The sequence below is a fragment of the Trachurus japonicus genome, chromosome 2 (genome assembly GCF_045865225.1).
Source record: "Trachurus japonicus isolate A0001 chromosome 2, Traja_1.0".
NCBI lineage: Eukaryota > Metazoa > Chordata > Actinopteri > Carangiformes > Carangidae > Trachurus > Trachurus japonicus.
In genome coordinates this window covers 14,758,941-14,775,121 of record NC_140908.1, presented here as the reverse complement: position 1 = coordinate 14,775,121, position 16,181 = coordinate 14,758,941, and the positions used below count along the sequence as shown (strand labels likewise).

The following is a 16,181-nucleotide window of genomic DNA, read 5'->3' as shown; positions in this document are numbered from 1 at the left end:
GTACTTAAAATAAACATTCTAAATAAATAAATAAAAATCTGTTATAGAGAAAATAAAAGTTGTAATATATATTTGTAAAGTCCATTAGCTCCATTTCTGGTTGATCCTCAACCAAAACCAGAACCTGATCCAGAACCTGAACTTGTCCTTTTCAGATTCCACAAATACAGTAAAGCAAGCAAACAAACATATAGTCTTGTTCCACAGACATTGGTCAATGTACGTCATTGAGTCAAATGATTTTCCCATGTGACTTTGGAGACAGACAGACACACAAAAACTTTTTTTCATACCAACCAAATTCCTGCTTAAAATGCAGTTTCAGTTCCTATAGTCCTTGTGTGGCACAGCTTCATTCCTCTATTCTAAGGCAGTGGGGGCAACATTAATCAGTCTTTTCTTCTTGAACGACACCTTTTTTGTGTTGTCAACTCTAACTGCAGTCAGATTTTTTCACTAGAAACAAAAAAAAATCAGCTTGAAAATCTGCCACTTGCAGGTAACAAGTCTCTTGTCATACAGATAACGGTAAGTATCAGGAGTGGGTTCACCATGTCATATGACTGACATCGACTTGGGTGCTCATGTGATTTCAAGCTGAAGGTGAGTATAACTATAATATAGCTACATGATTTTATCTTATTTGTTTGTTTTGATTTAGTTTATTTCATTTTATATTCAGTTGAGTTTGTTCAATTATAAACAACATGATGATTATTCTGTGTTTTAATTTTAATTTCTGTGTTGTCCGGAGGCCCGTAGCAACGACATTTCGTTGCCGCTAAATCACTTTCGTGTTTTTATGTGCAATGACAAATAAAGAAAGTCTGAAGTCTGAAGTCTGAAGTTGGAGCACTGAGGTGAAATTAATTTAATTCCATTTGTTGTGTGAAATAATCGACTGTAGCTTGTTTCTTTAAGTCAGTTTCTACATGAGGGTTAGGGGGAGGTTTGGGATCAGATAAACTCCATCGATCTTAGTCCTTTGGGTCAGTGGGTATAAATGTTTGTCCTCTTCACTTCAGCAAAGCTTCATGATGCCATCTTGTGGCCTACATGTGGAACTACAGCAGCTGATGGCTGCTTCCTCTTTTCCACTGCTAAAGAACTACTGTGACTACATTTACAGGACAAATGATGATTTCAGGTGATGTGTAGATTAATGATTTGTCTTCCATGTGAAGGTAAGCTGATGTGCACGTGAACTCAGCAGCATGGATAATTGTGAACCCAGAGTGGAGGGACACCCTTCCTCTAAAACCACCCATGGGGAACAAGAGTGTGAGACCAGATCTCAGAGGTGAGCTGAGGATCTCTAATTGAGCGTGACTCAGAAAAGTGCTCCATCTTTAATCACACTCAAAGCTCTGTTTGTGTTGTGTTCAAGCCCAAATGGATCTGGGCCCAGCTGTGTGTCCCTGAAGAGGAACCAATCAATGGGTTATCCTAAGAATTTCAGACAATCTGTTGATGGGAGGTCAGAATTTAAAATTGACAGAAAGACATTTATTCTAAATTATTTTGCGTCTGTCTTCTTCCAATTGTCACATTACTGTGTTTTTGTTTCAGTATCAAGCAGCAGAGACCTGACCCTCCTGAAGCCAGCTGTCTGTCTCTTAGAAACTCAATGGATGCTTCCATTGTATTTTCAGAACAACTTCCATCAGCTGATCAGATGTAAGCTGTAACTAGCAGTAAGAAAAAGTCTGTGCAAGTTGTTCTTTGGCCATGTCTAAAATCAAAGTGTTTCTTGTCCATTCTAGATAATGGAGGTAAAAATCAGTCATAACTTCTCCCATTTTCACTCAGTCTCTCCTGGTGGACTCCTGGTTGACCAAAGTTGTTAAAATAAATAGTTTAGTAGTTTAGTACTTCACCCAAACATGACTCCATGGAACTTCTGTGAGCTCATTGTTTATTATTCCTCCACAGAGTGGGCCAGGAGAGCTCAGTGGTCAGTGGTCAGTCTGCGCAGCAGCATCAAACACACCTGGACTCCATCTTTATGGTCTGTAGATACATAGCAACTACTGCCACATCAGTTCAACAAGGATCAGATGTTTTAGTTTGAAGGTATCATGTTTTGTTTTTGTTTCAGCTTCTGGAAGAGAACATTGTCACTTTTGTGAAGAATGAGCTGAAGGACATCAAGAGAGTTCTCTGTCCAGATAACAAAGAAGACTTGGAGAAGCAGAAACAGTATGAGGTGTTGGACAATGAGGATGAAGAGCGGAGGAGAAGGTGCAAAGAGGCATTGGTGCAGATCACGTTGAACTTCCTGAGGAGGATGAAGCAGGAGGAGCTGGCCGACTGTCTGCAGAACAGTAAGGAGATTCCTCTAAAGATTTAACGAGATGAATAAATGGGGCTTCAATAGGGCTCAAATTTCCGAATTGCCCACAACAAGCCATATTGGCCTTTATTATTATTCTTGTGGCACTATTTTAACTCAAGTCTAGCAGATCCCGAAATATCAAACCTTCAACAGTTGTCAAAGAAATTATTTAGTGACTAGAAACAGAATCCAGAGACTATACCACAGTCACAAGCAGCAAGGAACAATCAGGAAGTCAAAGCCAATGCAATTCTTGTCTTCTGTCCATCCATTCATTTTTTCCACTCCTCTAAGAACAAGTTGGAAGGACAGCAGGTCAAACAAATGTGACATTGTCTTACTTGTAATCTCCGCTAAATATTCCTTGTCCACCCTGAGGCCTTCTGCCAGCTGAATTGTGAGGAAGCAGAGGCTATACTTCATGCTTGTATCTACTGTACTGTCACATTGTTTAGCACCCAAAAGCTCACAACCATAAGTGAAGGTTGGGAAGAAGCCTAGTCTTCTTGCTCAGCTCACTCTTCAATTGACCTCAGGTTCACTCCAATCGACTTAGATGTAAACAATCTTTTAATAGTTTGCTGTTTCCACAGAAGTTACCATGTGCCAGGGTAATCTCAAACCCACATTGAGGAAGAAGTTCCAGTGTGTGTTTGAGGGGATTACTAAAGCAGGAAAACCAACCTTTTTGAACGAGATCTACACAGAGCTCCACATCACAGAGGGAGGGACTGGAGAGGTCAATCTTGAACATGAGGTCAGACAGATTGAAACAGCATCCAGGAAACCAACCAATCCAGAAACAACCATCAGGCGACAAGACATCTTTAAAGTTACACCAGGAAGAGTTACCAAGCCAATCAGAACAATGATGACAAAAGGAGTGGCTGGCATTGGGAAAACAGTCCTAACTCAGAAGTTCTCTCTGGACTGGGCTGAAGACAAAACTAACCAGGGCATTCACTTCACATTTCCCTTCACCTTCAGAGAGCTGAATGTGCTGAAAGAGAAAAAGTTCAGCTTGGTGGAACTTGTTCATCTCTTCTTCAAAGAAGCAGGAATCTGTAAGTTCGACCAGTTCCAGGTCGTCTTCATCTTAGACGGTCTGGACGAGTGTCGACTTCCTCTGGACTTCCACAACACTGAGATCCTGACTGATGTGACAGAGTCCACCTCAGTCAACGTGCTGCTGACCAACCTCATCAGGGGGAACCTGCTTCCCTCTGCTCGCCTCTGGATAACCACACGACCTGCAGCAGCCAATCAGATCCCTCCTGAGTGTGTTGACATGGTGACAGAGGTCAGAGGGTTCACTGACCCACAGAAGGAGGAGTACTTCAAGAAGAGGTTCACAGATAAGCAGCAGGCCAGAAAGATCATCTCCCACATCAAGACCTCACGAAGCCTCCACATCATGTGCCACATCCCAGTCTTCTGCTGGATCACTGCTACAGTTCTGGAGGAGGTGTTGAAGACCAAAGAGGGAGGAGAGCTGCCCAAGACCCTGACTGAGATGTACATCCACTTCCTGGTGGTCCAGGCCAAAGTCAAGAAGGTCAAGTATGATGGAGGAGCTGAGACAGATCCACACTGGAGTCCAGAGAGCAGCAAGATGATTGAATGTCTGGGAAAACTGGCTTTTGATCAGCTGCAGAAAGGAAACCTGATCTTCTATGAACCCGACCTGACAGAGTGTGGCATCGATATCAGAGCAGCCTCAGTGTACTCAGGAGTGTTCACACAGATCTTTCAAGAGGAGAGAGGCCTGTACCAGGACAAGGTGTTCTGCTTCGTCCATCTGAGTGTTCAGGAGTTTCTGGCTGCTCTTCATGTCCATCTGACCTTCATCAACTCTGGACTCAACCTGATGTCAGACGAACAGCCAACTTCTCCGAAGTCAAAACAAGGACAAACCAATAACTACTTCTACCAGAGTGCTGTGGACAAGGCCTTACAGAGGCCAAATGGACACCTGGACCTGTTCCTGCGCTTCCTTCTGGGCCTTTCAGTGCAGACCAATCAGACCCTCCTACGAGGTCTACTGACACAGACAGGAAATGACTCGCAGACCAATCAAGAAACAGTCCAGTACATCGAGGAGAAGATCAATGAGAATACCTCCGTAGAGAAAAGCATCAACCTGTTCCACTGTCTGAATGAACTGAATGCTCCTTCCCTTGTGGAGAAGATCCAGCAGTCCCTGAGATCAGGAAGGTTCTCCACAGATAAACTTTCTCCTTCTCAGTGGTCAGCTCTGGTCTTCATCTTACTGTCATCAGAAGAAGATCTGGATGAGTTTGACCTGAAGAAATACTCGGGTTCAGAGGAGGCTCTTCTGAAACTGCTCCCAGTAGTCAAAGCCTCCAAGAAAGCTCTGTAAGGCGTGCCTTGGTATTTCGAATATTTTGTCCACCCCATTTTTATCAGTGAAGATAGATTACAAATTCCATTTTCATTTCAGATTGAATGGCTGTAACCTCTCAGAGAAAAGCTGTGAAGCTCTGTCCCCGATCCTCAGCTCCAAGTCCTCTAGTCTGAGAATGCTCGACCTGAGTAACAACAACCTGTGGGATTCAGGAGTGAAGTTGCTGTCTTCTGGACTCAGGAGTCCACACTGTTCACTGGAAAGTCTCAGGTCATGATTCAACTTTTTGACCATTTACATCTAGGATTGTGTATAGATTGTGAGTATTGTTGACTCCACAGTGTGCCTGAACAAACAAAAGTATACAGTTGAGTGTACAATATTGGTTCTACAAATAGTGAGGAACCATTCCTCAGACAATGGTATGCCACTGTTATTCACAGTTGCTTGTCTTTGCATGTGTTCAGTCTGTCAGGATGTCTGGTTACAGAGGAAGGCTGTGTCTCTCTGGCATCAGCTCTGAGCTCCAACCCCTCCCATCTGAAAGAGCTGGACCTGAGCTACAACCATCCAGGAGACTCAGGAGTGAAGCTGCTGTCTGCTGGACAAGAAGATCCAGCGTGTAGCCTGAAAACTCTCAGGTAGGAGAGCCCTTCTGCCAGTACAGAAAATATTTGAGAGGCAGAATTTTGACTGTCAGTCAAACTGTGCTGACAGAATGTTGTGGTCTGACACCTTCCTCTTTTCAGGCTGGAGCCTGGTGGAGTCCAATGGTTGAGACCAGGTCTGAGGAAGTGTAAGTGTGCTAGAAATTTAATTCATGATTCAACCAGTATCAAACTGTTGATAGACCAATAACTGAAGCTGTATTGTGTCTTCCATCAGATTTCCGTGAACTCACACCCGACAGAAACACAATGAACACAAAGCTCAAGCTGTCTGACAACAAGAAGACGGTGACATTTGTGGATGAGGTCCAGTCATATCCTGATCATCCAGACAGATTTGCACAGTGTTTTCAGATCTTCTGTAATGATGTTCTGACTGGCCGCTGTTACTGGGAAGTCAAGTGGAGAGGAAGGTCTTATATATCAGTGAGTTACAGAGAAAGTGGTAGTAGAGGAGAGTGTAAAGACTGTTGGTTTGGAATGAATGATAAGTCCTGGACTCTGGTCTGCTCGGATGAGGGTTACTTTGTTTGTCACAATAATAACAAAGCACAGGTAGCCCAGTCCTCCACTGTCTCTAACAGAGTAGCAGTGTATGTGGACTGTCCTGCTGGTACTCTGTCTTTCTACAAAGTCTCCTCTGACTCACTGATCCACATCCACACCTACAAAACCACATTCACTCAGCCTCTGTATCCAGGGCTTGGAGTCTGCAGTGGTTCCTCAGTAACTCTGTGTTCAGTTTAACAGGGAGAGTCGCCTCCTGTTAGAGAGACATTGTGCCCTCTTTCTCTACCAAAGATTGGTGCTATATACAGGATAAAATGTTGTTTAATTGCTGTCTTAGATTTGCTAAAGGGGTTATAGTGTGATTTTGCAGATGGGGGAGCAATCAGGTTTGTTGGTGGGTGGGTGGTGGGTGGGGTAAGTGCCAGTTCAATGACCAGTAGCCTTACAGTACATGTCTCTCTCTTGGACTTCTTGTGTTCATTTTGTAAACAACTTTCTTCTTCAATTCTTTAAAGACCCAAACTATGATTGACACAAAATAAGAATCAGCTTTTTAAGATTGTGATCATCATTTTCTTGCAATTTCCGCAATAAAAAATCTCTGTTATTAGTCAGTGTTTGTCTTTACTGAACTAAGATCAAACTAAAATTTTGACTTCTGTTGTGACATTCCATCCATTGCTTAAATTTATTTTGTCTTTTTTCCTTCATTGCTGAGACTTTACTACCCATTCCATTGACACACAGCTTTTTTTGTTTTGTTTTTTAAGCAAACTCAGGACCTTTAGGGAAGTACGTTTGTGTTGTAAATTCTTAATTTAATCCTAATCTAAACAGAGAGCACTTTAACATATTGATACATGAGTAAGAACCAAGAAAAAAAAACATAGGGTACACAACATAAAAAGTCAAAATTTATAACTGAAGTCAAATATTTAAACACAAATAACAGACTGGACATATGCCCCCTGTCTCTGTCTACTATTTTGTATGACATGCATGAAAATCCATATATTTAGTACTTGAATTCTGGAAAACACAAAAGATTTACAGTAGCTCAAATTTAAATTGAGTCCAAAAGGTTTCACTAATATAGCTTAGCCATGTTGACAAAAACATTACTTACATGTTTTACTTACCATGAAATAGGACTGAAGGTACGTAGGTTTTCTAGGAGTCCAAACAGTGACAGTCAATCCTGACTGGCAAGTCACTCCATTTGTCCTTTTATTGGTTTAAGGGGAGTGCCCATGAGACAGTTTCACTAATGTTAAGATTGCATTTAATGCAATGTATAATAATATTGATGATTGCCTTTTTTTCACATACAAGTAATTCTTCAGGTCTTGGAGTAAAACAGGATGTTCTCAGTTTTCCGAGGAGGAACTTCTTGAATCATCTGCCCGAAGACAATGTGTAATTTATTTTAATGTCAATTAAAATCATATGGTTTACTCGGGATTGTGCCACCGATGGCAAGACTTCAAGGGAATCATCTACCAGCTCGAGCGACATGGACATAGTCTGGTGATTTAATTTCTTAGCGCTTTTAAGTCTTTCAAAACTACTCTCTGGATTAATTTAGTCATTCGGGGTCAAACCAGAATCATTGTTTCTTCAAGTCTTAAGTTTTTCTCTGGGTCTTAAACTGGAAAAAGACTAACAAAAATGTTTTGCTTTTCAAATTCCTTTATTTATATGTATATTTGAATACGATACAAAAATATAAATATAAATATAAATATAAATATATATATATATATGCTTTTTTTCTGGATCCTTTAAGCTTCTAAGCAAAGCTACAAGCTTGAAAGTAAAATACATGAAATGTATTTGTATGAAAAATAAATCTTGTTAAAGATAACATCACAGCTTATACACGGTACACTTATACATCTTATACACTGTTATATTAATCAAGAGGTTATTATAAAGCTCAACTCTGTGTGTGATTACAGTAAAATAGAGAGAAATGCGCTTCAGTGATGTACAGCCAGGCTATTAGTTTGCAATACATTGTTGTACTGATATTAGCACCCATTAATCTGAAGGCTCCCTTATGTGCCAAATCACAATATAACCCATGATTGTATAACAGCAAGTGTGCAAGTAAACATTTTCATGTTGTAATAAACAAAGCTTCCACAGTTTTTCTGACACATTCACCACAGAGACACTGAGGAATCCCGCCACACTGCGAACCCAGGATACAGTGGTTCGGTGAACGTGGTGTTGAAGGTGTGGAGGTGGGTCAGTGAGTCAGCAGAGACTGTGTAGAAGGACAGAGTGCCAGCAGGGACATCCAAATACACCGCTACTCTGTTAGAGGCAGAGGAGGTGGGGGTTGAAAATACCTGTGTTTTTGGGATTTCTGTTCTTATGTCTTGGTGACAGACAGAGTAACCACCAGCGTCAGAACAGTGCAGTCTCCAGGACTTATCGTTGCCGCCAAACTCACTGTCTTTTTTGTTTCCTTTCCTGCTGATGTTTCTGTAACTCACTGACACATAAACCCCTCCACTCCATCCAACCTCCCAGTAACAACGACCAGTCAGACCATCTCTACACAGCAGCTGTGGCCAGTGTCCGAATCTGTCTGGATGATCAGGATATGACTGATCCCCTCTTTCCCGTGTCACTTTCCTGTTGTTCTGAGACAGTTTGAGCTTTTTGTTCACTGTGTTTGTGTCAAGTGTGAGCTCACAGGTATCTGATGGAATAAAACAAGACAGCGGCAGTTATAGATATATAGTCCAATTAGTCATTGACAGTTCCATAATGATAAAACACTTACACTTTCTCCGGTTTGTTCTCAGCCCACGAACTCCATCAGGTTCCAACCTGGTAAGAGGAGACAAGCACATCCAACACTGAAGACTCCAACAGTAAAGATTTATCCTTTGCATACCCTTTGTTTCATCTCCAACTTACTATCGGTAGTAATATGATTGGTAGTTGGCCATCCTCCTACTCCTTTGCCTACTTGCTTATTATCAGCCTTTAGTTTTTGTCCCTGCTATAATGGTTCCAAATCACAATGATGCCTTTTCTGCCGGACTCAGACTCACCTGGCATGGACAGATTCCCAAGTATGACACACATTTCCTAAGAGGTCTCTCCATACCTGAGATTGTCAAGGCTCCAGTATGGATTCTCAAGTCCAGCAGACAGCAGCTTCACTCTTGAGTCTCCTGGATGGTTGTAGCTCAGGTCCAGCTCTCTCAGACGTGGGGGGCTGGAGCTCAGAGCTGAGGCCAGACAGGCAATGCCGTCTTCTGTGATCAGACAGTCTGACAGACTGAAGAAAGACAATATAACACACAGGAACCTCTGTCAAGACTTGGATTTGCTTGTGTATTTAATGGTTATTCTGGTCTTTTCTTTACACATTAAAAAGTTCAATAGTTTAATGAATCCTGACCTGAGAGTCTCCAGTGAACAGTGTGGACTTTCTAGTCCAGGAAACAGCTGCTTCACTCCTGCATCCTGCAGGTCGTTGTTACTCAGGTCCAACTTTCTCAGACTAGAGGTCTGAGATCTGAGAACTGAGGACAGATCTTCACAGCATCTACCTGAGAGGTTGCAGCCCCTCAGTCTGGAATGGACATTAGGAATGAGAAGACAAACAACATTAAAGGAGCAGTGGTTGGGGCCAGGAAATTTTGGACAAATTTAGGTAATTCTGAGTAAAAAGAGACAAAATAGTAAGACAACAACAAAAAAAGAAAGAAGCAGGACACACAGGAAGTAGGCTAAACAGGTATTAAGGTATTAAGAGGAGAAGGGGTAGGACTTAATAAACTAATGCTTCTTCCTACTCCTTTTCAAACATGCAAATTGTTGTATTGACTCAAAACTCATTGAGCTAATTGACTGGAAGTGAGACCTGGTGTGTGGCTTCACAAATGGGCTAAGCCAGTCACCTGGGTGACAGGCAGCTGTCAAGGCAGATTTCAAAATTGTCAAAGTGTAAAATAATCCTGTTATCAAGACAAATACATATATTGCACCTTGACATCACGGAAATGTCTGTGATTTGTTTTAACGATAAGTGTTTTGCTTTATAAGATAATAAGAAAATCTAATGTTTAAAAATGCCACTCTTACATTGACTGCAGTTGAATCGGGACTAACACAAAATAACAAGAGGCTGTTGGACTGTATGTCCAGACATTTAAAACAAATTATGCTTTGATCTAACCTCAGGGATTCCAGTGTACATTGTTGACTCTTTACTTCAGCAGACAGGTGCTTCACTCCAGAGTCCTGTAGGTCGTTGTTACTCAGGTCCAGTTCTCTCAGATGAGAGCACTGGGAGCTGAGAACTGACGACAGGGCTTCACAGCTACTCTCTGTGAGGTTGCAGTCACTCAGTCTGAAATGGAAATTTGGAACAAGAAGGCATTTGATAGTCATCACTTATAAGTTGTTTTTTCAAATTATTATTACGTGGTTGTCATTTGAAAACAAACCGTAACAGGAACACACCTGAGATTTTCCAGTGTACAGTGTGGACTCTCCAGCCCAGAAAGCAACTGCTCCACTCCAGAGTCCTGCAGGTTGTTGTTGCTCAGGTCCAGGTGTCTCAGACTAGAGGACTGGGAGCTGAGGACTGAGGCTAGAACTTCACAGCTTTTCTCTGAGAGGTTACAGCCATTCAATCTGAAATGGAAATAAAAGTGTCGGGTTTTTGTAATTTATCTTCACTGAAATAAATAAGGTGGAAAAAATATTAGAAATACCAGGACACCACTTACAGAGCTTTCTTGGAGGCTTTGACCACTGGCAGCAGTTTCAGAAGAGCCTCCTCTGAACCAGAGTATTTCCTCAGGTCAAACTCATCCAGATCTTCTTCTGATGACAGTAAGATGAAGACCAGAGCCGACCATTGAGCAGGAGACAGTTTATCTGTGGAGAACCTTCCTGATCTCAGGGACTGTTGGATCTCCTCCACTAGAGAACGATCATTCAGTTCATTCAGACAGTGGAACAGGTTGATGCTTTTCTCCTCGGAGGGATCCTCATCGATCTTCTTCTTGATGTACTGGACTGTTTCTTGATTGGTCTGCAAGTCATTTCCTGTCTGTGTCAGTAGACCTCGTAGGAGGGTCTGATTGGTCTGCACTGAAAGGCCCAGAAGGAAGCGGAGGAACAGGTCCAGGTGTCCATTTGGACTCTGTAAGGCCTCGTCCACAGCACTCTGGTAGAAGTGGGTCTTGGTTTTTCCTTCTTTTGACTTCTGAGGTTTGTCTGACATCACATTGACTCCAGAGTTGATGAAGGTCAGATGGACATGAAGAGCAGCCAGAAACTCCTGAACACTCAGATGGACGAAGCAGAACACCTTGTCCTGGTACAGGCCTCTCTCCTCTTGAAAGATCTGTGTGAACACTCCTGAGTACACTGAGGCTGCTCTGATATCGATGCCACACTCTGTCAGGTCTGATTCATAGAAGATCAGGTTTCCTTTCTGTAGCTGCTCAAAAGCCAGTTTTCCAAGAGACTTGATCATCCTCAAGTTGTCTGGACTCCAGTGTGGATCTGTCTCAGCTCCGCCATCATACTTGACCTTCTTGACTTTGGACTGAACCACCAGGAAGTGGATGTACATCTCAGTCAGGGTCTTGGGCAGCTCTCCTCCCTCTGTGGTCTTCAACAGCTCCTCCAGAACTGTAGCAGTGATCCAGCAGAAGACTGGGATGTGGCACATGATGTGGAGGCTTCGTGATGTCTTGATGTGGGAGATGATCTCTCTGGCCTGCTGCTCATCTCTGAACCTCTTCCTGAAGTACTCCTCCTTCTGTGGGTCAGTGAAACCTCTGACCTCTGTCACCATGTCAACACACTGAGGAGGGATCTGATTGGCTGCTGCAGGTCGTGTGGTTATCCAGAGGCGAGCAGAGGGAAGCAGGTTCCCCCTGATGAGGTTGGTCAGTAGTATGTCCACTGAGGTGGACTCTGTCACATCAGTCAGGATCTCAGTGTTGTGGAAGTCCAGAGGAAGTCGACACTCGTCCAGACCGTCAAAGATGAAGACGACCTGGAACTGTTCGAACTTACAGGTTCCTGCTTCTTTGATGTCGGTAAAGAAGAGATGAACAAGTTCCACCAAGCTCAACTTTTTCTCTTTCAGCACATTCAGCTCTCTGAAGGTGAAGGGAAATGTGAAGTGAATGCCCTGGTTGTCTTTGTCTTCAGCCCAGTCCAGAGTGAACTTCTGAGTTAGGACTGTTTTCCCAATGCCAGCCACTCCCTTGGTCATCATTGTTCTGATTGGCTTAGTAACTCTTCCTGGGAGGGCTTTAAAGAGGTCTTGTCGTCTGATGGTTGCTTCTGGTTTATCTGATTTCCTGGATGCTGTTTCAATCAATCTGACCTCATGTTCATCATAGACCTCTCTAGCCCCTCCCTCTGTGATGTAGAGCTCTGTGTAGATGTCATTCAGTAGGTTTGGTTTTCCCTCTTTTGCGATTCCCTCAAACACACACTGGAACTTCTTCTTTAAGTTAGATTTGAGATTGTGTTGACATGCTGCAGGAGCTCCTGAATGAACACACAAGAAATCAAATCTATAACTTATTCATGAAAAAAAAATCTGTTGGTAAAGGAGTTTTCATCTCAGGAACATTTCCCAGGAACCAGGAACCTTTGAGGAACATTCCTCAAATAGACAATGGAACCCCAGGTAGTTTTTCAGGCAAGAGAGTAAAGAAATCCAATCTACAACTGACTCATGCAGAAAATTATTTAATCATGAAGAAATTTGAATTCTTCCAAAGAATATAATAACTATTTGACCATATTATCCCCATGTGTTGATGTTAAAAAATGTCTTTCTTGTCCATCCTATAGAATCTTTAGAGAAAAACGTCTTACTGCTCTGCAGACAGTCGGCCAGGTGGACATGGTTCATCTTCCTCAGGAAGTTGACTGTGATCTTCAGAAGTGCCTCTCTGCTGCTCCTCCTGTGCTCTTCCTCCTCACCGTCCAGTACATCTTCATCCTCCCTCTCACTCTGAAAGTCCTCTGGGCATTCTGGACTCAGACCTCTCTTGATCTTCTTCAGCTCGTCCTTAAAAAAACTGAACATGTTTTCCTCCAGCACCTGGAAGAGAAAAATTACACCTTCAACCTCAATCATTATATCTATCTATATCTGGTGTAAAAGTGCAACATGGAAGTGAAAATATGTAAAAGTAGCATGTGCAGACCTCAAATATGGAGTCCAGCTGCTGAGCAGACTGACCACTGGAAGCCTTTGAGCTCTTCTGGTCGATTCTGTGGAGAAATTACGAAAAGTCCATTAGGGTCAACAGTAAACTATCCTGGATGCCAGATGCAGGGTGTGCAGAATTGTACAGGTAAATCTAGTGTGATTCCAGGTTTGGTAGAAGATGCCATACAAACTCGGTCTCTTTTTAGAATTGCCCAAGTCTTGATTAAGTGACAGCTTACATTTGATCAGCAGATGGCTGTTGTTCAGTGGTAATATCCTCTGACAGGTTGCTCCTGGGAGACGGACAGCTGTGTTCAAAAGATGTTGGTCTTAGGGTTAGTCCAATCAATAAACAACAAATAACTTTTCATGTGAAATATGTTTCTATTAGATTGAAATCCTTACCTCCCATAAACAGACTTTCTGAAGTAATAAGGAATATCCTTTGATTGGTTACTCTTCAGGGACACACAGCTGGGCCCAGATCCATGTTCACCAGTGTCTGTTGTGTGCAGCTGCTTTGGGCTTGAACACAACACAAACCGAGCCATGTGTTAACTCAGTTAGCTTGAACTAAACACAACTAACTTTTAGTATGAAACTTTCTCTTACCTTCTCTTACCACCATCATGTCTGAATTTTACAGGGGGTGGATCCATGGATGCATCGCTCTTCAGGGACACACAGCTAGGTGCAACAGGTCCTGGCTCTTTGCTTGAACCCAATACAAATAGAGATTTTAGTTAATTAGGTTAGCTTCTACTGAACAAAACAACTAACAAAACTTTCTCACTGTTACCTTCCACCAACATGTCTGAATTTTACAGGAGGAGAATCCATGGATGCATTGCTCCTCAGGGACACAGGGCTGGATGCAGGTTCAGGTCCTGGCTCTTTGCTTGAACACTCTATGTCATCCCACTGAGTCATGGTGATTAATTCACGTCCACATCCCCTCGCATACTTTCTACCTAGACATCTAGACAGAGAGACAACTAATCAGGGCATCAAAAGAAATGTAAATATGACCTGCTTTCTATCAGTGCCATCAGCTGCTGTACTTCTACCAGTCCACTAGATGGTGCTAAAGGTATGAGCAGCTCAACTGGCACAGGATTCATGGACTGATTCTGAAGATAAAAATAGGAATCTGAAGCCAAAAGTTATTTAAAGTAATAATATCTAGCATTTATGGATCATCGTCTGTGGCCTAAATATTCCTGAAATTGGAGCCCATGCATGCACAAGGAGAACATACTCAACACAGTAAGGCACAAAACAAAGGATAGTATTTCTTAATTCCAGTAATTGGATCTGAATAATTTTTTCACCCCAGAGAACTACTATAAAATTAATACATTGTCTATAAGACATATAACAGCATGTCTAAATTGCCTCGTAAATCTACAGCTGTGGGAACCATGGTAGTTTTACATTCCTGTAAATTATATGCAACAAACTTAATTAAATCATTTTATTTTCTTTTAGGGTGACTTTTAACATCAGTCCAGGGACAACAGATGTAAAATAGCCTTTTGGCTAATTCTGGCACGTTTACATTTGTTTAAATGTTTTCATTAAGTGCATTGTCCCTGATATTTAAACCTTTAAATAAAATAGCCTAAACTAAATAAAACAAACACACACATGTTGTCAAGAAGTTGTGACCGTGTTCAACTACCAACAATCCCTCTTCTTCCGCTACTATTGTAAACATCGACACAACAGGGCGGCCTTTAAAAATTAAAGAGACGCCCAGACTCAGTCGGTTACAGTAACTTCACAATAACACAAAACAACACTACAGCAACTTCGACTTCTTTTCTACTGAATCCAAGTTAGATAACAACCGATGTTACAGAGTATGAGTTAAAAAACAGAAACAAAAACATTACCTTCAGAGGAGAAAACAAACTGCGTCACTCTGCATCAAAGTGAAACTTAACTAGTGTTTGTTGCAGGAAGTGCATGTGCTCAACAGCTGTGTGGTCACGTGATACAATGCTCAGTGCTGATTGGCTGCTTGATTGTTGCTACCCTTCGAGCTTCACTTCACTTCCGTTTTCTTTGTTTCCCTGAATCCAAATCTGTGTACATTTCGTTTCTTTTTCTCAGTAAAAGTAAAACTCTTTTCTTTTTTTTATTAAGTAGGCCTACATCTAGGGTTTTGAACTATACTCCACTCCAAAGCTTAATGAAATCATAAAACATCGACTTTATGAATACTTATTGTTGCTTCAGTTTAGAGAGGAGCTCAAACATGTAACATTTGCAGACAATTCCAAAATAAATGTCATATTCAAATTCATATCAAAGCTTAATTTGACGTAAATCAAAATTGATTATGTTCAAGTGCAAAATTAAAGAGCCACGTTACTGTTGGATGTGAACCACTCCACATACTATATGTAGTGCATACGACGGAAAGAGGACCTTTAAATTTTAAAGTCCAGACTTTTCAGTTACAGCAACATTTTGATTGCACATTACTACTAGAGTTTCTACTGCAACTCAGGTAAAGACTGTGTTAACAAGTATAAAACTTAAAAAAAACTGCTCGCATTACCTTCAAAAGAGAAAATATTCTGCATCAAAGTGGTTGGTCAAACAGAAACTTAACTTTTCTTTGTTTATGTTGCTCCAAGTGCTGCTGATTGGCTAACTTGGCGAGACCTTAAACATCAGCTGTTGCTGACTAATCAAGTAGGACTTCAAAAATGTAACATTTGCAGACAATTCCAGTAAAAATGCCGGTCTCAGTAAAGGTTATTTGTAATAAAGCTTGAGTTGTCCACATACATATATATATGTATGCACAATTATGTATTTAAATGTTAAAGTCCATTTAGACTTGTCAGTTACAGCAACATTTTGATTGCACAATAAACATTAAAAACTGTAAACATTACCTTAAGAAGAAAAAAAACTGCGTCACCGTGGTTGTTCGAAGAGGAACTTCTATTGTTTATGAGGGGAGGGTGCAATGTTATCACGTTTATTGTGATCACACAGCTGTTTGATCACATGGTGCTCCAAGTGCCACTGATTGGCTAACGTTAAGCTGTTGTTGACTGATCTAAAACAAAG

At 41.6% G+C, this 16,181-nt stretch overlaps 1 protein-coding gene and 1 pseudogene across 3 annotated transcripts; one reads left to right on the top strand and one right to left on the bottom strand.

The window, feature by feature from the left end:
* The first annotated feature begins 1,376 nt into the window (after positions 1-1,376).
* Positions 1,377-6,271, top strand: LOC146990999 (protein NLRC3-like; annotated as a pseudogene). Its single transcript, XR_015037867.1, has 9 exons — positions 1,377-1,477; positions 1,570-1,677; positions 1,933-2,008; positions 2,099-2,324; positions 2,929-4,711; positions 4,797-4,970; positions 5,168-5,341; positions 5,450-5,496; positions 5,586-6,271. The product of XR_015037867.1 is annotated as a protein NLRC3-like (transcript).
* A 1,354-nt stretch (positions 6,272-7,625) lies between these two features.
* LOC146990998 (uncharacterized) lies at positions 7,626-16,040 on the bottom strand. Of its 2 annotated transcripts, none has more exons than XM_085802457.1 (14): positions 16,004-16,040; positions 13,894-14,073; positions 13,707-13,808; positions 13,500-13,619; positions 13,334-13,402; positions 13,090-13,156; positions 12,755-12,983; positions 10,636-12,421; positions 10,367-10,540; positions 10,080-10,253; positions 9,300-9,473; positions 9,003-9,176; positions 8,673-8,719; positions 7,626-8,588 (listed from the first exon to the last, which is right to left on the bottom strand). In XM_085802457.1, exons 2-14 carry the CDS (start codon positions 14,022-14,024, stop codon positions 8,041-8,043), a joined length of 3,795 nt encoding a protein of 1,264 aa, XP_085658583.1. In that variant the 5' UTR covers positions 14,025-14,073; positions 16,004-16,040; the 3' UTR covers positions 7,626-8,040. The 2 variants fall into 2 exon arrangements, with proteins under 2 accessions (XP_085658583.1, XP_085658576.1); XM_085802450.1 differs by lacking the exon at positions 16,004-16,040 and adding an exon at positions 14,990-15,045.
* Between the last annotated feature and the right edge of the window lie 141 nt (positions 16,041-16,181).

What these genes read in the sequence shown, in the direction of transcription:
- LOC146990998 (XM_085802457.1), bottom strand. Translation starts at nt 14,024, where the DNA reads ATGACTCAGTGGGATGACATAGAGTGTTCAAGCAAAGAGCCAGGACCT. An exon ending in CATGATGGTGGTAAGAGAAG is followed by an intron (nt 13,620 to 13,706) that starts GTAAGAGAAAGT and finishes GTTGTGTTCAAG; the next exon opens with CCCAAAGCAGCTGCACACAA. An exon ending in GAGAACAAACCGGAGAAAGT is followed by an intron (nt 8,589 to 8,672) that starts GTAAGTGTTTTA and finishes TTATTCCATCAG; the next exon opens with ATACCTGTGAGCTCACACTT.